Here is a 21,542-nt window from a genome sequence, read left to right on the forward strand (position 1 = left end):
GTTTGCCAGATTCCGCCATCTACCCGAAGGATGAGCCCATTCTTCAGGTGGATGGCAGAATCTGGCAAACAATAGAATGAAGCCTACAGAAGTGATGCTGAGCCTAACGCCCCCCTCCATCTCCCTTCCTTCCTTCCTTCCTTCCCTTCCTGGAGGCTGAGCCTTTTATGTCAATCAGTCAAGACAGGAAGAGTATAGAAGGGAAGATCTGTGGCTCTGCATCACTTCTGTGCAACTTTATAACTCTGCAAATGGCCATCAGCAAAGACAAAGGCATGATTTGTTTTATCTCCCTATCACCTATCTGCTTTTGTCTGCAGCTCTGTACCTGGTACCGATAGATTCCCCTAAAAGGGAAACAATCATCTCCTTGGGGGAGAGTGAGATGTCCCCAGTATCTTATAGCTTCATGGCACAAATCTTCAGCACTGTCCCTGCCAGTCTCCAGTGGCGTAGCAATTTCAAAATCTTAATTTTTAATTGTTCTTCCCAGCCCTAAATAATTAGGTGTGAGGGCAGAGCCACTGCAGCTTGTAGTCATGCTGCCTCTGCCCTCTTCCCAACCATAAACAGATGATTGGCAGCATAAGTGCTGGGATTTGTGTTAAAGGGGTACTCTGGCAATTTTTTTTCTTCTTTCAAATCAACTGGTTTCAGAAATTTATACAGATTTGTAATTTACTTCTATTTAAAAATCTCCAGTCTTCCAGTACTAATCAGCTGATGTGTGTCCTGCAGGAAGTGATGTATTCTTTCCAGTCTGACACAGTGCTCTCTGCTGCCACCTCTGTCTCTGATAGAAACTGTCCAGAGCAGTAGCAAATCCCCATAGAAAACCTTTCCTGCTCTGGACAGTTCCTGACATGGACAGAGGTGGCGGCAGAGAGCGCTGTGTCAGGCTGGAAAGAATACACCACTTCCTGCAGGACATACAGCAGCTGATAAGTACTGGAAGACTTGAGATTTTTCAATAGAAGTAAATTACAAATCTAAATATATAAATCTATATGTTCCAATCAAGTGTGAGTGGGTGAGAAGAGGGTGTAGGCAGTGTGACTACATGCTGATGCTGTTTTGCCCCTGTGCCTAGTTACCTGGTGCTGAGATAGACGATTAAAGATCAAGATTTTGAAATTTCAACAGCATTGGAAAGCTGTGCCTGGCAGCTGTTATTTACTGTGGCCAGCTAACTCTCCCTCAGAAAGAGTGATTGATTCTGGGGTACTCTGGTAAAAAAAAAAAAAATCTTTTCTTAAAAATCAGCTGGTGATATAAAGTTATATCGATTTGTAATTTACTTTTATTTTAAAATCTCCAGTCTTCCAGTACTTATCAGCTGCTGTATGTCCAGCAGGAAGTGGTATATTTTCTCCAGTCTGACACAGTGCTTTTTGCTGCCACCTTCCTGTGACAGCAACTGTCTAGAGCAGTAGAGGTTTTCTATGGGGATTTGCTACTGCATACAGCAGCTGATAAGTACTGGAAGACTAGAGATTTTTAAATACAAATAATATACAAATCTGTATAGCTTTCTGACACCAGTTGATATGAAAGAAAAAAAATGCCGTCAGCCATAGGTTTTATTGTTCCCATTACAAAAAGCAAGTGCAGGTAAATAAAGTTGTCTGACGGTGTTTTCCTAAGAGCAATAAGATGAAGAGAGGGGCTGTAATAAAGTTCTGGCAGAAGTGGGTGCAGTGTCCAGGATGCATGTTAGGTTCTTTTCTATAAGCTGAACCAGGGCTCATAGTAATCTTGGATACAACACCATTCTAGCGGCTCAGTGTCATGGTGTCACACTGCAGGTATAGAAAGTAAGTGTGTGGTCACTTCAGGGCAACATGCTGGTCCCATCATGACCACATTTTCTTTGAATAGCTGTGATGGAGGTACACAACGCAATAATCCGTATGATGGCCAATGTTGCCATGTACTGTAGCCCTAGCCTAATCCCTATTTCTTATTAATTTCTCTAATAATCTAGTCCTGTATAATGTGGCTGCTGAGATCCCTAGTGATCAGCTGTACATGTATGGAGGAACCCAGCAGCAAATGGTAAATCTAAATGCGCTGCCTCTGAGGGGACAAAAAACATTACACATCCTACATCACAATCCATGAACTATGCATGAACGTGCTCCTGCAGAGCACAAATACTCTTTTTAGCCGTTCTATGTCTGTTCTTCTAGATGAGGGTCTTGTATAAAGAGAACTCCCCAATATGGTACATGACAATGTCTTTTCTAAACCAGACAACCCCCTTATTGCATAGATCTGTGTGTGGTGAACCAGCGCTAATGATTTAAAAGTGTTATGTGTTATCTAGAAAAAACACAGCTACTTTCTTGCAAAAACAGCACCACCCGTGTACTCAGGTTATGTGTGATATTACAACTCTATTCACTTCAATGGAACTGAGCTGCAAAGCCACGCCCAAACTGAGGACAGAAGAGGTGCTGTTTCTGAAAGAAGGATACCATGTTATTGTAAGCCCGGATAACCCCTTTAATAGCTGATCTATCAACACTATGGAAGCCAGCTTTAACTACGGACTGTGTTCTGGTCTTAAGCCTCTATTACACGCAACAACTAGAGGAGCAAATGAGCGTTTTCAGCGTTCGTTTGCTTCTCGTTCGCCGCTCACTGCCGCTGCTATTACTCACACTGGCTGCGAGCAGGTGAGTGCAGGGAAGGGTGCAGGGGGGTGCCCAGGTGATCGCTACGGGCAGCCAATAGAGGATAGCGGGGTTTGCTGCCACCGCTCCTATTTCACGGAGGAACAGCAGCATATCACTGCTATCACAGTCATTTGTCTTTCAACTTGTTGAAAGACAAACGACTGCAACGATCAGCTGACATCATTTATGTCGGCTGATCGTTGCCTTCTATTACACAGAGCGATTATCGGCTGATAATGGCCGAATACGGCAAATAATCGTTCCGTGTAATAGGGCCTTTAGGCTGTTGTAAAACGGGGACAGAGGGAATTTCATCTCCGAGTTCATTCATTCATTTCTTTCGGCTGATACAAGTGTTTGTGTCACTTACCTTATGATTGTTTTCTCTTTTTCTTCCTTAGATCTGCACTCGAGTCGTGATAGGAGCATTAAAGGGTAACATCCTGAGCTGAAAAATAAATGATACTTAGAGATTGTGTCCTCAACAGTAAATCATGGCAGCTATAAAATGTTTATCGGCATCCTGTCGGAGAGTCCTGGGTGCACGGAGAATTCCACTTTGTACATTTACAGCGTCTTCATTGGGTAATATTCCTAGTCCTCAGGTAAGATTTTAATCATAATAAAATAAATTTGTACAGAGACAATTTTTCAAAAAAGCATGGTCCCTTGCGTGTCTTTCTGCAGGAACCATAAAGGGGAACTACAGGTAGAGGTAAAAAAAATAAACCAGCTGCAGAAGCATATAGCATTGCTTACCTGTCTAAACAAGTTTTGAAACTACCAAAAATCCATTTGTTTTGGGGGTCTTCGTTTTGTATTTTGTGGCTGTTCTTCCTGGTTGAGCAGTTGTACACAGTACTACAAGTTCCACAATGCATTGCCTTCTCTCAACTGTTCATCACAGTCCTCCACCTTGCCCAAAACTGTTGCAGAACATCTAGGCTGTGTTCACACATTGCAGTTTCATTGTGTTACTGAATTAATTGCAGTACTGTATCATCTCATTGTGTTCCCACCCACACAGCACCCTGTATTCTCCACCTGTAACACCACACAACACCCTGTAACACCACACAGGTATTCTCTACCCATAACACCACACAGCATTCTGTATTTTCTACCCGTAATACCACACAGCACTCTGTATTCTCTACCTGTAACACCACACAGCACGCTGTATTCTCTACCTGTAACACCACACAGCACGCTGTATTCTCTACCTGTAACACCACACAGCACGCTGTATTCTCTACCTGTAACTCCACACAGCATCCTGTATTCTCTACCTGTAACACCACACAGCACGCTGTATTCTCTACCTGTAACACCACACAGCACGCTGTATTCTCTACCTGTAACACCACACAGCACGCTGTATTCTCTACCTGTAACACCACACAGCACGCTGTATTCTCTACCTGTAACACCACACAGCACGCTGTATTCTCTACCTGTAACACCACACAGCACACTGTATTCTCCACCTGTAACACCACACAGCGCACAGTATTCTCTACCTGTAACACCACACAGTGCGTTATAGTCTCTACCTGTAACACCACACAGCACGCTGTATTCTCCACCTGTAACACCACACAGCGCACAGTATCCTCTACCTGTAACATCACACAGCACGCTGTATTCTCTACCTGTAACACCACACAGCGCGTTATAGTCTCTACCTGTAACACCACACAGCACGCTGTATCCTCTACCTGTAACACCACACAGCACGCTGTATTCTCTACCTGTAACACCACACAGCACGCTGTATTCTCTCCCTGTAACACCACACAGCACGCTGTATTCTCTCCCTGTAACGCCACACAGCACGCTGTATTCTCTACCTGTAACACCACACAGCACACTGTATTCTCTCCCTGTAACGCCACACAGCACGCTGTATTCTCTACCTGTAACACCACACAGCACACTGTATTCTCTACCTGTAACACCACACAGCACACTGTATTCTCTACCTGTAACACCACACAGCACGCTGTATTCTCTACCTGTAACGCCACACAGCACGCTGTATTCTCTACCTGTAACACCACACAGCACGCTGTATTCTCTACCTGTAACACCACACAGCACACTGTATTCTCCACCTGTAACACCACACAGCGCACAGTATTCTCTACCTGTAACACCACACAGCGCGTTATAGTCTCTACCTGTAACACCACACAGCACGCTGTATTCTCCACCTGTAACACCACACAGCGCACAGTATCCTCTACCTGTAACATCACACAGCACGCTGTATTCTCTACCTGTAACACCACACAGCGCGTTATAGTCTCTACCTGTAACACCACACAGCACGCTGTATCCTCTACCTGTAACACCACACAGCACGCTGTATTCTCTACCTGTAACACCACACAGCACGCTGTATTCTCTCCCTGTAACACCACACAGCACGCTGTATTCTCTCCCTGTAACGCCACACAGCACGCTGTATTCTCTACCTGTAACACCACACAGCACACTGTATTCTCTCCCTGTAACGCCACACAGCACGCTGTATTCTCTACCTGTAACACCACACAGCACACTGTATTCTCTACCTGTAACACCACACAGCACGCTGTATTCTCTACCTGTAACACCACACAGCACGCTGTATTCTCTACCTGTAACGCCACACAGCACGCTGTATTCTCTACCTGTAACACCACACAGCACACTGTATTCTCTACCTGTAACTCTAATCTTTTATATTTGAAGTTGAGCCCCACAATAAGGACTTTATCCCATATTATCTTACATGTGATATGCTGTTTATGCCTTGTTGTTTGTCCAGATGGAATTGGCAGTGCCGGCCTGATCCTCTCTGCCATTTAGCATCATTTAATTGTGTTACTGCACCATTTTTTGTGAAACATGTATGAACATAGCCTTAAAGAGTCACTGTCGTATTTTTTTTTTTTGCAGAAATCAATAGTCCAGGCGATTTTAAGAAACTTTGTAATTGGGTTTATTAGCCAAATCTGCCATTATCTGCATGTAAAAAGCCTTTTCCCAGGTCCCCCCCTCCTTCCTCTTTTTCATCCACTCTGAAAAATCTGAAAATTGTGACTTGTTGCAGGAGACGTACCCTGTCTGCTCTAGGGAGAGGGGAGGGGGGAGGAGGAAGGAGGGAGTTAGCCGGCAGCAGAAAGCAGATAACAGAGGATTACAGGCACAGAGCTGGGTGACAGCTGTAATCTGAGCTCAGACAGGTCACTGGTGATGGTCAGAAGAGATATCCCGTGAGGGATTTGTAGATTAACTCTTTGTTGTCCTGTTTTGGTCTTTTCTTTAGCTCTCTCCATAGGAGAACAATGAAGACAGGGGGGAGAGCTTCAAACTGCTTTTTCATGATAAAAATTGCATTTTTCGGATAATAAACCCAATTACAAAGTTTCTTAAAATCGCCTGGACTATTGATTTCTGCAAAAAAAAAATTCACGACAGTGACACTTTAAATTCATTGCAGACTTTTGCACCATCAGTGAAATTGGTGCACCTGCTTCTGTCACTCCTCTCCTGCTCAGGTGTAGGCTGGAGAGGCTGGTCAGAGATGGTGAATCACTTGGGGGGTGGGAGACAAGATCCAGCCAAGCCTCCTGTTACATCACGCCCTGTCTGCATCGTCAGCCTGTGCTCAGCAAACACACACAATGTGAGACAGAAGCATGTAATCTCTGTCTCCTAAGGGGGGAGAGCAGAGGGAGCAGGAGACAGCGTGGATTGGCACAGAGGCCAGTTTTCTTCACTTTCTGGATGTCAATCAGCTACCAGTGTTGCAGAACCGTACAGATATGGTAATAGATATGGTAATACATTATATAATCCCATCTATATAACTTTCAATGTACTTTTAATAGAAAAGTGTCCTATCCTGAGTTCCCCTTTAAAGCAAGTGTTCAATTTCCCTGCAGTGCCACCACTGGTGAATACAAGTATTACACAACCCATTCAAATGAATGGATTGTCTGTGTAATGCAGGACAGGACAGCGGCTCCAGAATGACAGATGATCTTTTTAGCCAACCATTAAAATTAAAAATAAGTTTCAGATCTGGTCCAAAAATAGTGGCTATGGTTTTTTGTTTTGTTTTTTCAAATTTTTGTGTGCAAAAAAAGGACCGCAACACTGACATTCCCGCATCGGTCTGGTTATGTAAAAAACAAAAAAGTGATGTACTAGTGGTAGAATTCATGTAGAATTAATGTAATTCCTATCTCTCCATGGATGATCCCCACTCCCCAAAGTGTCAGCAGTTTATCTCCCTATTAATGTACATGCTGAAAGAATACCTGAAATACTAGATGATATTCATTATATAATATACAGATTGTGTATGTTTGTTTGCAGGTCACCACAAAGGCTTTTCTGCACCAAGATGCAACTGCAACAACATGTTACGTGGATCAAAAGAAAACGTTCAAACTCAAGACTCCAAAAGTAATTCTATATAAATGATATATATGACAAGTATATGTAGAATGTTTTATACTTCCATTTTCTTTCTTCTTAATCTGCATTGTGTTTGCAGGGCACACATGATGTTGACCCGAGGCAGATGGCCATTCGAGAGAAGGTATTCAGCATTGTACTGAATAGCTTTAAACGTCACGGAGCTGAGAGCATTGACACCCCTGTGTTCGAGCTGAAGGTTAGTTGTTTTTAATATTTGCAGAATACAGGGATCTAACGGTTTAAAGGGTACCTATTATTTAAACAAACTTTTGACATGTCATAGCAACATGTTAGAGATTTGTATAGGTCGGGGTCTGGGTACTTAGACCCCCGCCGATCATTAGAATAAAGGGATTCATACAAAAGGTTTTTACCTCGGCACTACAGATCCCAGTACACTTGTGGCGTGTACCGCTGATAGTTAACCCTCGGACTCATACGTTGCTCAATCATCCAAAACAGATAAAGGACTTACTTCGGACTGTTCCCAGCAAAGAAGTGAAAGATGAGGCACTCGTAAATCCTTAGAAAATCCGTAACTTTATTTCACCACTGGTTACATCAGGTGCTTATGGACGCGGTCAGGTGAGTTCACTCACCTGACCGCGTCCATAAGCACCTGATGTAACCAGTGGTGAAATAAAGTTACAGATTTTCTAAGGATTTACGAGTGCCTCATCTTTCACTTCTTTGCTGGGAACATTAGAATAAAGGGGCAGATGCTCTCAGCAGCGGACGCTCTCCGTCTTCATCTCCATCTCACTGCAAAATTATAATGGAGCCCTATCGAACTTCCGGTATTTGCTAATGATAGGTACTCTTTAACCCCTTAAGGTCACAGCCAATTTTCGTTTTTGCGCTTTTGCTTTTTCCACTTTGTTTTAAAAGACCATAGCACTTGCATTTTTTCACCTAGGGACCCACATGAGCCCTTATTTTTTGCGACACCAATTGTACTTTGCAATGACAGACTTAATTTTCCCATAAATATGCTGGGAAACCGGAAAAAAATCATTTGTTTTCATTTCAGGGAGTTTCGTGTTTACGCCGTTCACCCTGGAGTTCCTCAAGTCGTTACAATTACAACGATATATAACATGTATAACTTTTATTGTATCTGATGGCTTTTAAAAAATTCAAACCATTGTTAACAAATATATGTTCCTTAAAATCACTTTATTCCCATGCTTATAACGCTTTTATCCTTTGGTCTATGGGGCTGTGTGAGGTGTCATTTTTTGTACCATGACATGTACTTTCTATCGGTACCTTGATTGCGCATATACGACTTTTTGATCGCTTTTTATTAAATTTTTTCAGGATTTGATGCGACCAAAAATGCGCAATTTTGCACTTTGGAATTTTTTGCGCTTACGCCGTTTACCGTGCGAGATCAGGAATGTGATAAATTAATAGTTCGGGCGATTACGCGCGGTGATACCAAATATGTATGTTTATTTGCTTATTTATTTATATTTATAAAATGGGAAAGGGGGGTTATTTGGACTTTTATTAGGGGAGGGGATTTTTTTATTAGTAAACATTTTTACTTTTTTTTTTTACATTAACTAGAAGTCCCCAATAGAAGCATAGAAGATCAATGCTGTGTATATACACAGCAATGATCAGTGAGATCGGTGATAGATTGCTTTGGCCTGCTGCAGGCCACAGCAATCTATTGCCGAGCCAGGATCAGCATCACTGCACGGGCAGAAGAACGGATCTCCTCCCCGTGATTGCGGGGGGGGAGATCCAACTCACTAGACACCAAGGACATGCGGCGCAAAGCCTCTAAATGCAGCTGTCAGGTTTGACAGTTGCATTTAGGGGCTTAATTAGCCGGAGCGGCAACGGGACCCACGCCGGCTAATAAAGGCGCTCCCCGGCTGCAGATTACAGCCGGGAGCAGCGCCGTTCAGAGCGGGGTCCCGCAATCTCTGAACTCCCCCCCCCCCCCATGGCACCATTAAAAAACACGTTTGAAGAGTGTCCAAAAGAAAAATAAGGGAAGTAATCTCTTCAGTCTATTTTTATATTTATAAATAAAAACGCAATAGTATGAATACTCGCATAGCAAATGGACAATAATATAAAAGACTGGGACAAAAAAACTATTGATTAAAACAATAAACTATGAGATGCTTGAAGTGAAAAAACACATGTGAAAAGTACTCATAGCAATATAGGACATTGTAAGGTGCTGGTTTGATGTTTTTAACTTTTTTGCACTTTTTGTACAAGCTTAATATGGTGATGGCTGTGTAAGTATATTAATAGACGTGTGGCAAAAAATTCTCTTTTAAAAGATTTTTGAATAAAAGTTATTTTTTAAAAATTTCCAGAAAACTCAGTGCAATATAAATTAATTATAGGAAATAAATTATTTATTTATATCTGTCAGTGCACATATATAGACTTGTAATTTCCTTCTAATTAAAAATCTCCAGTCTTCCAACACTTATCAGCTGCTGTATGTCCTGTGGGAAGTGGTGTATTCTTTCCAGTCTGACACAGTGATCTCTGCTGCCGCCTCTGTCCATGTCAGGAACTGTCCACAGCAGTAGCAAATCCCCATAGAAAACCTCTTCTGACTCTCCGGAAAAAGCAGATCAAATTACTACTCACCATTCTAACAGCGGCCAAATCCTTAATTGCTCGTACTTGGAAGCAGGCGTCCCCTCCTTCCAGGCTTTGTCTGTTTACCAGAATTCGGGAGTAACGCTCCCTAGAAAAGATTACTGCTTCTCTCAATAATACCATCGATAGGTTTGAGTCCATATGGATTCCATGGGACTCTGCCAATACCCCTTCTTCCTTTTACTTAGCGTATTATTATGTACATGTTTTTTTTCTCTTGGTTGTCTTTGTTAAAAATATGAAAAATCTTTTCAATAAAAATTACAGTTATAAAAAAAAAAAAAAAAAAAGAAAACCTCTTCTACTCTGGACAGTTCCTGACACAGGGAGGTGGCTAAAGAGAACATGTGTAAGGTTATGTTCACACTACGTAAAATAATGGCCGTTTTCTGCACGCAAAACTACGGCCGTTGTTTTGAGGTTTCCTATAATGATTGCAATGCAATGTAACTACGGCCATTGAATTCACACTACGTATCAGATAACGGCCGTTGTTTATACGGCCCCGTGAAAAATGAACATGTCAATTATTTCCGGCCGGTAATACAGCAACAACGGGACGTGGATTCCGATGCGACCGCGAACGTTAAAGTTATACCTTCCGAATTAAACTTGATTTTGATGTAAAAAAATTTCTGAGTGGTTTCTCGGGCTGGGCGCAGTATTTAAAGTAAATGACCTGTTTCATCCTGTTTTTAAACATGCTAGGAATCAAAATTAAACAACGGCCGTAGTTTCACTACTAGCCCGTACGATCGTAATTCTACGGCCGTAGTTTTGGTCGCAAAAGTCCGGCCGGTGAAAACAACGGCCGTTATTTTACGTAGTGTGAACATAGCCTAAGAGTGAAAAGAATGCACTACTTCATGCAGGACATACAGCAGCTGATAAGTACTGGAAGACTTGAGAATTTTAAACAGAAGTAAATTACAGATTTGTATCGCTTTCTGACACCAGTTAGATTTAAAAGAAACAAAATTTCACCAGAGTATCAGTGTAAAACACTCATTTAGAGCTCTATATCTGATGTCTGCAGATGTACTAGGACAGGGGTAGGGAACCTTGGCTTTCCAACTGTTGCAAAACTACAACTCCCATCATGCCTGGATAGCGTCAGCTAAAGCTTTGGCTGTCCAGGCATGATGGGAGTTGTAGTTTTGTAACAGGTGGAGAGCTAAGGTTCCCTACCCCTGTACTAGTAAACTAGTTAATGTGCCCAGAATTTTGAACATAAAGACATCATGGGGTTTACAGGAGGAGATACATGAAGGTATAGAGGGGAATGTTCTCCATGCACCAGATGCCTGATAATGCGGATGACAGTGATCGCCTACTTGACTGTTTTTTTCTGATAATGAGTCCCGGCAGAGGCTTCTGTAGTGAACTGTGACAGCAGCGTAATACACTTCAGGGCATGTGCGAGATGGATGATGTAACGTAGTCTGGCTTGTCACTGACAACTATTGAAGTGGGATTACAGCTATGATGTAATGATTAGTTGAGGTGAGGTGACAGCTGCAATCACTATTTAGCCTTAAAGTGTCACTGCTGTTTTTTTTTTGTTTTTTTGCAGAAATCAATAGTCCAGGCGATTTTAAGAAACTTTGTAATTGGGTTTATTAGGCAAATATGCCATTATCTGCTAATAAAGCCAATTGCAGAGTTTCTTAAAATTGCCTGTACTAAATATTAAACGACAGTGACACTTTAAATGGGTTTTAGAGAGATTTTATACTGATAGCTTATTCTAGGACATCAGTGTAATTGTGGGGTTCATTGTGTAGTGGTGGTGCCAGGTTAGTGCAGCTCCCATTGTAGTGAATGGAAGCCGTGCTGCAGTAACCCGCTATCACTGCTACAAGATGAATGGAATCGCGGCCATACATTATGTATGTCCCGGAACTGCTGCTTTGCTGGAGAGCTGACAAACAAGGTCCTGGGTGTTGGTACTCAATCAGTCAGACATTAATAGACTATCTTCTGAATAGGCCATCAGTGTTAAAGCCAAATTGTCAGCTAGAAAAGCCATACCAAATTGCTTACTTGGCTACATAGTTATGTAAGCCATTAGCCTATCCATACTTTGGGTGGGTGCACACTACGGAATTCTCACGGATAAAGTCCGCGGAATTCCGCCAGCTGTACGCGCTCACGGACGCTCGCCTTTCCGTCGGCTCCATAGACATCAGTCTATGGGCCGGCTGATTCCATTCTATGGGCCGACTGACATGTCAATTCTTTTGGCGGAATGCGGAATCAGCCGACCCATAGAATGGTGTCTATGGAGCCAGCGGAAAGGCGCGCGTCCGTGAGCGCATACAGCCAGGGGAATTCCTCAATGTGAACCCACCCTTTCAGTGTAGTTGTCTAAGGCTGCAATCGCCTTAACAAAAGTGTCATAGAGGCGTGGCCAGAGCACCTCGGTGCACTTCAGTGCCCTGTCCACGCCTCTGTGACTCTTCAGAGCAGCAATTAAAAAGCAGCCTCTCACAACTATAAGAAGGTTTGGATAGTCTCACTACATAGCTGTGGAGCTTCCTTTTAGTTAAATGCCTTGACAACCCCTTTGAAAATTTTCCGTAGATATACGGATTGGAACGCATTTACAAACATAAGATCATAATAAATACGACACCTATTATGTGTTGGGGCAGTTCTAACCCTCCACTGCGCCGCTGCTGACAGGTTCCCAGTAAATGTTGATAAATCCACAATTCCACGATGACTTTAGAGAATGTCAGAGTGACTTTTGCTGTGACACTGTTGTATGACAAACTCACCTGCTCCAGGTAGCGGCGGCGCCAGCCACGTTCCTAATTAGCTTTGCATTGGTAATCAGGACTGCAATTAATCTAAACGCTTATTTCCTATGGTGTTTTTATTATTTTGTAGGTGTTCGACTGAATACATTATGCCCACATTATTATTCTGCTTCTTCAAACTTATAAATATTTTATCCTATAACCATGACCGAGCACCTGCTGAGTGAGTTTAAAGAATCAGCTAGCGATTAATTCACTTGTTATTCAGCACGGATAGCGTGAACCATGCAGGCCTGGGGATTGCTGTGATTAGCCTTTACCATACAGTGACAGCTTTAAGAGCAGCCATGAGGGTCCTGTACTGATGCATGGTCTCCCTGCCCGCATCACTACAAGGTGTTGTGGTGGTTATTTCTTGCATGAATCTTTATATGTATCCAACAGACGACGAGAGGGTTATCTCCTAATTTCATGTACTTTTAGATGAGGGCATAAACATTTTATGTGACTACTGACTAATACGACAATGGTCTCTATGTCTACAGGTGCTATTAGGCAACTCCAGATGACTGATTTTAGGGAAAGATTAAATTGGAATCTGTTGGTGAAAGCATGCGATATTTAAAGTGAAATGCCTGGCAAATTTTTAGGACCTTCTAGGATTATGCTACATACCAGTTAAAGAGACTCTGTAACCACAATCTGCCCTCCCCCCTCTCAAATTACTTCTACCGTCAGTAGCTGGTTTTAATCCAAGATCTGTTCTGGGGTCCGTTTGGAAGGTTATACAGGTATTGTCCTTAAAAACAACTTTTAAACTTGCAGCCCTGTGTCAAATTGGCGTGGCCTAGAGTGCCTGTGCCCTAGTCCTAGGCGTTCCTAATTATGAGGAGAGCGAGGAAGAGGGAGAGGCGTCACAGGTCTAGGGCACAGACACTCTAGGCCAGGCCAATTTGACACAGGGCTGCAAGTTTAAAAGTTGTTTTTTAGGACAATAACTGCATCACGTGCCGAATGGAACTGAGACAGATCTTTGATTAAAACTAGCTATCTGAAGGGACAAGCGGTTTGTTGGGACAGATTGTGGGGTCAGAGTCATTTTAAAGTCTTCCTGTCATTTTAAAAAGAAGCCACAGAGATACATCAAAAATATTGATCAATCTTGGTAAGACCCCGATCGATTGCTAGAATAAATCTGGAGAAACACTAAGTTGAGTGCTTCTCTCACCCATCTCATTGCAGGAGAAGGGCTTTACAGAGTTACTAGAGAATAGTCTCCTAAGGCAAGCTGGAGTGAGAAGTCATTATCCAAGTGCTTCTTTTGGCCCATTCTAGTGATCCGTGGGGTTCTGAGTACTTAGACCCCGTCTTTGTGACATGACATGTTTTTAATCGATAGTAATGCCATAAGTTTTTAACCCTGATCCACCAAATGTTTTGGTGGATCAGGATTAAAAATTCAAGGTGGTCTGTGCACTCTAGTTCCTTAACCCCTAAAGGTTACCAGATTTCTGCACTGCATGCTTCATTTCTAATTTTCAGTTGTTGTCACTAAGTTAGTGGGTGGAGCGAATACTCTATAAGGGGCTCCTTTCTCACATCTTTATAGCATCAGAAGCAGCAGCAGCATGGAGGACATTAAAGAGAAACACTGAGCAGTGTTTTTTAGTTGAGTCTAAGCTGTGAATTAACCCCTGAATCGACAGTTTCTTTGCAGTCTCTGTTTGCATTTGGCTCTCTTCAATCTCTCTCCTTTCCATAGACTTGTATGGCAGCATTAAATCTGATCTCCTTTTGCAGTACTAGCTTGTTTTGTAAACACACTAAAGAATTTAGCTCTTTTTTTTTTTTTTTTTTTTTGTGAATGAAATCTGACATGTGAGATGGAAGCGCTAAGCCTAACACCTCTTCTGGTCCTTTTTTAATGATTGTGAGGTTCTAAACACCCAGACCCCAACTAGTCAGAACTAGAGATGAGTGAACCTGCTGAGGTTCGGGTTCGTATGAACCTGAACTCTCGACGTCTGATTCCCGCTGTCTGCAGGCTCCGTGAAGAGGGTGGATACAGCCGGAGGACCGCCTGGAAAACTGAGATACAGCCTATGGCTATGGCTGTATGCCAGTTTTCCAGGCGGTCCTCCAGCTGTATCCACCCTCTTCACGGAGCCTGCAGACAGCGAAAGTCAGACGCCGAGTGTTCAGGTTCATACGAACCCGAACCTCAGCTGGTTCGCTCATCTGTAGTCAGAACTTTTGACATGTCTCTTGGACATATCAAAAGGTTTTTGGAGTGACAGGGACACTTTTATTGATTCTTTATTTTTAATAAGACTAATAGAAAGTAGAGCTGAGCAAACCTTCTGAGCTGCGTTTGAATCTCGCCACCTGGAGAAGGTGAATGCAGCCGAGGACTGCCTGGAAAACCTGGATACAGCCTATGACCAGATCTTTCGGCAGGTTGACTCATCTCTAGTAGAAATAATAAATGATTCCCAGGTTTCTTGTGTCTTGTTTTTACACCATTTGCTATGCAGTGTAATTAATTTGATTGCTGTTATACTACTTCTGTTGCATATTTTATTGTTTGTCACCTTTTACCAGGACCATTTTTATTTATCCAGCTGCTTGTTTCATTCAGGATAAATTAACAGCTTTTTGATTTATGTTAATTTGTTTGGATGGTTGAATTCTGAACAATTCTGGTATTGCTTCTTATTTATACTGCTCACCTTACATATGCCTAATAGGCATACTTCTATAGCAGATTAAGAGGCCTATGTCTGTGAAGACACCACATTGATCCCCCTGATAATATCATAATGGCCAATTGGGTGACAGAGGGAGCTTCTGCCTTCTGCTCAACCTCTTAGATGTCAGCATTGACATTTGCATCTATGATATAAGGCCAGAATCTGAGTAATCTCCTATCTCAACCAGTAGAGCAGAGTGAACAGCTGGCAAAGACACAGCACATGTGTTATACTGTTAAGTAAATATGTAGGATACCTGCTATAATTCCTCTTCTATCTCCTCCTGGTCTCAGAAGGCGGGATATTAGCTGCTCTCTCGCTGGTACTGTGTTCTTACACGTATCCATACGATGTTTCTACTGATTTGCTGGAGGAACTTTGGGGAAGAGGGCTCTTATGCATACTTTTTGGAGTATGCCCTAACTTTGCACCACCCCTCTGCCCTCCTCCCCACCCTCTTCATCATTAGGAATGCCACTGGAACATTTTCTGCATGCTGAACATTTGCACAGGTGTCTTAACGATCCAGCCCATGTGCCGGGCTGACACAGATGATGAATAGGAGACAATCTGTCTGGAGCATTCCTAATGATGAGGAGGGCGGGGAGGAGGGACAGAGAGGTTGTGCCAGCCTAATGCATACACAATCTAGGCCACTCCTGTAGGGCACGAGGCTGACAGTTTAAAAGTTGTTTTTTAGCACAATAACTGCATCACCTGCCGAACTGACCGCAGGATAGATCTTGGATTAAAAGCAACTATCCGAAAGTACAAGCGGTTTGGGGGGGGGGGGGGGGGGGGGGCAGATTGTGGGTACAGAGTTGCTTTAAGCGCATAAAAGATCTCACGGCCCAATTGCAGGATCGTTCGCTCTGCTTTTCACGAATCTGGTCCTATTGGGACCAAGTTACGGAATTGGATGAGTACAAATCTTCCCTCTCCCGATTGTTTTTTTTGTTTCGTTTTTTTGGGATGATGAGAGAGAATAGAAAACGATAGGACTGGAGCAGAGACCTGTCAGGACTCATTGTGCTATATACAAGGCATGAGGAGTGGGCCATTATTTATTATCTGTTGCACTCTGTTCGCACTAGCATCATTCCATTTATAACATTACCCACAATGCCGTGGTGAACTGCTTCATGACAAATTTATATGACCACTGCTGAACCTCATTGACTTTAATGGGGTCCGTTGGGGTTTTGTTATTTTGTTTAACAATGATAGCCGAACAGACTGCTTTATATTCGCTTTCAGAAATAGTGGGGAGCCCAGATGGAACTCCTAAACACAGATGTGAAGCGAGCCTTAGGAACGCAGTCGCTTCCTCCATCAAAGCCTTGGGCCGACGAATAAAGGAAGGGGACGGCAGTTCTTCTAAAGCAGAATGATAGAACAGCATAATCCAGCCATGTTTACAGTGTAATTAAACCTACATTTCCCTGTAATTACTTTTGGAGGGTTACTTGGCCAACCTTAAAATGATAGGCATAAATATCTGGCGCAAGCCAACAAGTCAGCGTGTAGTCAACAAAAAACTCTAGGAATGAATAATGCATTACAAGCTAAAGTGCCAGGCACATCCCCAGGGGACAGACTACAGTAATTTACACACATAATTATCCTGAAAGAGTGCAAGGGCGCCGCATGCTCACAACTTACCTAATGTGATATCCGGATAAATAATGGATCATAGATTTATAATCCCTTACATGACCTTTATATCTCTGTCCCCAAATATGATGAGACATAGGACCCCCTGATACCTCGGAAGTAGAAGACAATGTACAAACATGTACGCCAGGCTAATGTGATCTATAGCTCGGCTGTAAAGTGGAATAAAAGCTTTAGTGCCGGTGACATTCATCCTCGAGTCTAGATGTCATACCGAGGAATCGGGCGTCATTGCTAAATATAGATAGATGTATGTTTTACGACGGCATAAGTGGAATCTTTAGAACATAGGCGCGAATCACTTAAAAAATATTGTAGGAAAAATGATTTGATAGGGGGGTAATGACAATCACTTTCTGCCTGACATAAAAGTCCACCGTATAGTTCCCTGAAAAGACCTCAAATAGGCACGGAGCATAAAAATAAAATAAAAAAAAGTCATGGCTGATGGGTTGTGAGAAGGGGAAAACGTCTAAGGACCAGATATTTTATTATGTCCTAAAACATGACAACGATAGCATTCAGAGGGTGCACTTTCTATTTTATTATGACTAGAGATAAGCGAATTTAAAGTACAAACAAAGCAATTTGCTTTCTTAGCTCGACAATCGGCTTATGAGCCTTCTGCCTGAAGTCCGAGTGCTCCGCCCCAGGTGGCTGGCAGAAGTTTCCCAGGACTGGATTCAGCTTTTCCAGCCTCCAGCGGTGGAGTGCCATGGAGCGGCATGAACTATCACCAGGCTGATAAGCAGATTACCGAGCTAATGAAGTGATGTTTCGTTTGTACTGTAAATCTACTCATAACTGTATATCTTGTACATTATTGTTGCTCAGGCCTGTTCTCCTGGATGAGGCTGAGCTGCTATACAAGGCACAGCCTAGTATACAACTGCAGGTTTCTGGATAAAGTAGGCTCCTTATTTTAGATTTATTTAAATCCCATAAATCCCTTTAATTTTACTTTGTAACTTGGCCCTCGGCCCATAATATTGTCTTCTGAGCTTGGGACTAATTTTTTTATCAGACAATTTTTATTAGATTTTGTAAAAAAAAAATTAACAGTACAAAAAGAAAAAAAAAAAGAGACACTTCAAAGATTGAAAAAAAGCAGCAAGAGTCATATGTAACGTGAGAGAGTACTAAAAGAGTAGTAGATACCTGGAACAAACTTCCAGCAGAGGTGGTTGGTAAATCTACATTAACAGAATTTAAACATGCCTGGGATAAACTTATATCTATCCTAAGATAATAAGAAAATGCTAAAAGGGCAGACTAGATGGACCCAGTGGTCTTTTTCTGCCGACAATCTTCCATGTTTCTGTTAGTAAAAAGTATTTTGTGCCAATGTCAAAAGTGTTCATTCTAGTAACAAACTCTTGTACAGTGGGAGGGTCTGTCTGAATCCATCTGGAAGCAATAACATTATGAGCTTGATAGAGCAATCTCTGGATCGCTATCCTGTCACTATCCTCCATATCAGGGAGGGTAACAACCCCAAGCAGGCAGACTTTAGGTTCCATGGGCACGGTAATGTCATAGATTTGAGTAATTTATAGCCATCACTCCCTTCCAAAAACCCTCTCATTGACTGGATGACCACATCATATGTAGTAGGGTAGCGTTGTCTGATCTGCACCTTGTGTGTCTGGCCTATCTAGGGGTAGAGGGTCTGTCCACAATACTTAATGTCTCAGATTTGCAGGGCATAGTTTGCCTTTGGTAAAGTTCCTTTTACATTGGGATATATGGCGGTCGTCTTTATTTTCCAGTGACCACTCTTTAGTGAACAGACTTACAGCTTACAGCAGTTTATTTCTTGCAAACCATTTAGTTCACCTTTGTATTCAATGCTCATGTCATTTATGGAAATTAGCCTTGTGCTGTCTGGAGTGTTCATGTCAGGACGTCTGGCTGATATTCTTGTATCTATGGAAGAAGTAGGGCAAGTGAATTAATTATTTCCTACACATAAGGCTGGGTTTACACAGAGTTTATGCCATACATTTAGCAGGTGCGTCGAAAAAGCTCCCAACAAACATGATTAAAAGAGGTTATCCTACGAAAATCTTTTTCTCTCAAATCAACTGGTTTCAGAAAGTTATATATGTTTGTAATTTACTTATATTTAAAAATCTCACTTCTTCCCATACGTATCAGCTGCTTTATGTCTTGCAGGAAAGGGTTTTTTCTTTTCTGTCAGACACCGTGCTCTCTGCTGCCACCTCTGCCCGAGAGAGGAACTGTCCAGAGCAGGAGAGGTTTTCGATAGGAATTTGCTACTGCTCTGGACAGTTCCTGACATGGACAGTGGTGGCAGCAGAGAGCAGTGTCAGACTGAAAAGAAGACATCATTTTCTGCAGAACATACAGCAACTGATAAGTACGGGAAGACTTGAGATTTTTAAATAGAAGTAAATTAGAAATCTATATAACTTTCCCTACAGAGCTATAGTAGTGCAGACAGCCAACCAGCACAAATGTTGTCTCTGCAGGGAGCTCAGGAAGAGCAGAGGAAGGCTCACCACATAGCCAAACTACTCGACTCCTCTGCGGAAGGTCTGATGACGTAATTTTCCATTTGACATAACACTTATATGTGGATTGTCTATATATGTACTGTACATTTTCCTGTCAGAGAGATAAATCGAGTCCCCTTGACCAATAATATTAAACCTTCGGCACTCCAACTGTTGCCACACTACAATTCCCATCATGCCTGGATAGCCAAAGTAAAGCTTTGGCTGCCCAGGTATCATATGAATAATGGTTTTGCAACAGCTGGAGGACCAAAGGTTCCCATTCGTGCCATAGGCACATACAGTACCTAGGAACCCAGCCTGCCTTATAACCAGGACCATGTAGTCTTCATCTGAAACCTAATAAGAAGTAATAATTAATACTATTGCAGGAAACTCTGACTGGGAAATACGGAGAAGACTCCAAACTTATCTACGACCTGAAGGATCAAGGAGGAGAACAACTGTCCTTGCGCTATGACCTGACTGTATCCTTTTAGAAGTCTATAGCCTCTATTCTTTCCCATTAAATACAAGCCACCATTTCTATATAGGGATTTGTAAGGCGCCGCGGGACCGGAACTAAGCTGCGCCATGGGACACTGATCAGCTGCGGTGAGTATACGTGCCAGCAGCCTACCTTGGGGGCCAATAATATTTTTAAAGTGAATCTAGCAGTAGGTGAGATAGATCTTACCTGCTGCCAGATTGTAATATTGCAGGGGATGGGGAGTTCCAGTCTACCATGCCATTACTGGTAAAAATGTATTTTTCTTCATGTAAATTGTCGGTGTAGTGCACTGGGGGGATGGGTCCTGTAGCCCTTAGTCCACTTCTTCTCCCACCCACCGGCTCCTTCCGCATGACTCCTTATGAATATTCATAATTAAGCTCTGCAGTGTGCGGCGGCATAGAGTGAAAGCTGCATTTTTATACTTTAAAGCAAATATACCATCAGTAAGTGTTTTACATAGATAGAATGGCGCCGGTGCCCCAGTCCTTTTTTTGAACCGCAACGTGGTTCCCACATACGGTATAGTTCTATTCCCAGGCACATGCCCGGGCTGAAGCACTGGAGGTGGGCAATGGAGCCGCATTACAGAGGGGTACGGTTTCCTCCCACTGGGGGCAGGCCAGCCCGCCTCCAGTGCTTCGCCCCTGTCCGGTACCCAGAAATAGAATAGAGCCATACCCGGAAACTGCATCTTTGTTCAAAAAAAGGACTGTGGCGCCGACTTGCCTGGACTGGGGTCTTTGTATCCATGTGAAACGAATGTTAAAGCGAATGTACCAACAGTTTAGACAAAAAAATCACATAAATGTGTAACATGAATGTCTAACAATAAAGCAGGTTGAGGCTCCTTGACTATGGACCTAGTGCATTTGCTCTGTTAGTGATAAGTTGCACGCTGATGTTATTCTGTAGATGCTGTAGTTCAGGCACTGCTTTAGTTCCTGCATGCACTGCTGCATTCACAGTAAATGCCTCTGTAACAACATACGTGTCTTTTCCTTGACCCCATTAAACAAGGTTCCCTTCGCACGTTTTGTGGCCATGAATAAAATCAGCTGCATAAAACGTTACCAGATTTCAAAAGTGTACAGGCGGGACAATCCAGGCAGGGGGCGCTACAGAGAATTTTACCAGTGTGTAAGTATTTTTGCTACTCGTACTTTTGTGTTGGTGTAGAATTATTGAACTGAAATTAATATGGTTTTCGGAAACTCCTTTTGCTTTTCTACTTACAGAAGATTATGAAGACTACTTACAGGAGACTACTTAAAGTAACACTTTTTGCATTATGACATCTCTACTTAGGTGTAAAGAGTAAATTTAGCAGTTTTCTTACCTTATTTTATATCATATGTCATTATGCTTGTTCCAGTAAAAAGTGATCTTTGATCATCTGCGGATTGTGCCATCTGGGCGAGGCTTCACGGGCGTAGCGCCACTTAGCCCCGCCCACAACGCCACACTTCGTCCCGCCCTGTGACATAAGGCCCCACCATACCAATGGCCACTAAGGGCGGTGGGGCCTATGCAGCGATGCC

At 42.7% G+C, this 21,542-nt stretch overlaps 1 protein-coding gene across 1 annotated transcript in view; it reads left to right on the top strand.

Moving 5' to 3' along the window:
• The window catches only part of LOC138773108 (histidine--tRNA ligase, cytoplasmic-like), a 56,352-nt gene that overhangs the window by 821 nt on the left and 33,989 nt on the right, over positions 1 to 21,542 (top strand). The window contains exons 2-6 of the mRNA XM_069954085.1: positions 3,080 to 3,283; positions 7,047 to 7,136; positions 7,228 to 7,347; positions 19,883 to 19,978; positions 21,022 to 21,141. Of these exons, the coding sequence (XP_069810186.1) occupies positions 3,173 to 3,283; positions 7,047 to 7,136; positions 7,228 to 7,347; positions 19,883 to 19,978; positions 21,022 to 21,141 (537 nt within the window). The 5' untranslated portion in view covers positions 3,080 to 3,172. The remainder of the gene's footprint in view (positions 1 to 3,079; positions 3,284 to 7,046; positions 7,137 to 7,227; positions 7,348 to 19,882; positions 19,979 to 21,021; positions 21,142 to 21,542) is intronic.

The sequence above is a fragment of the Dendropsophus ebraccatus genome, chromosome 1, assembly GCF_027789765.1.
Source record: "Dendropsophus ebraccatus isolate aDenEbr1 chromosome 1, aDenEbr1.pat, whole genome shotgun sequence".
NCBI classification, from domain to species: Eukaryota; Metazoa; Chordata; class Amphibia; order Anura; family Hylidae; genus Dendropsophus; species Dendropsophus ebraccatus.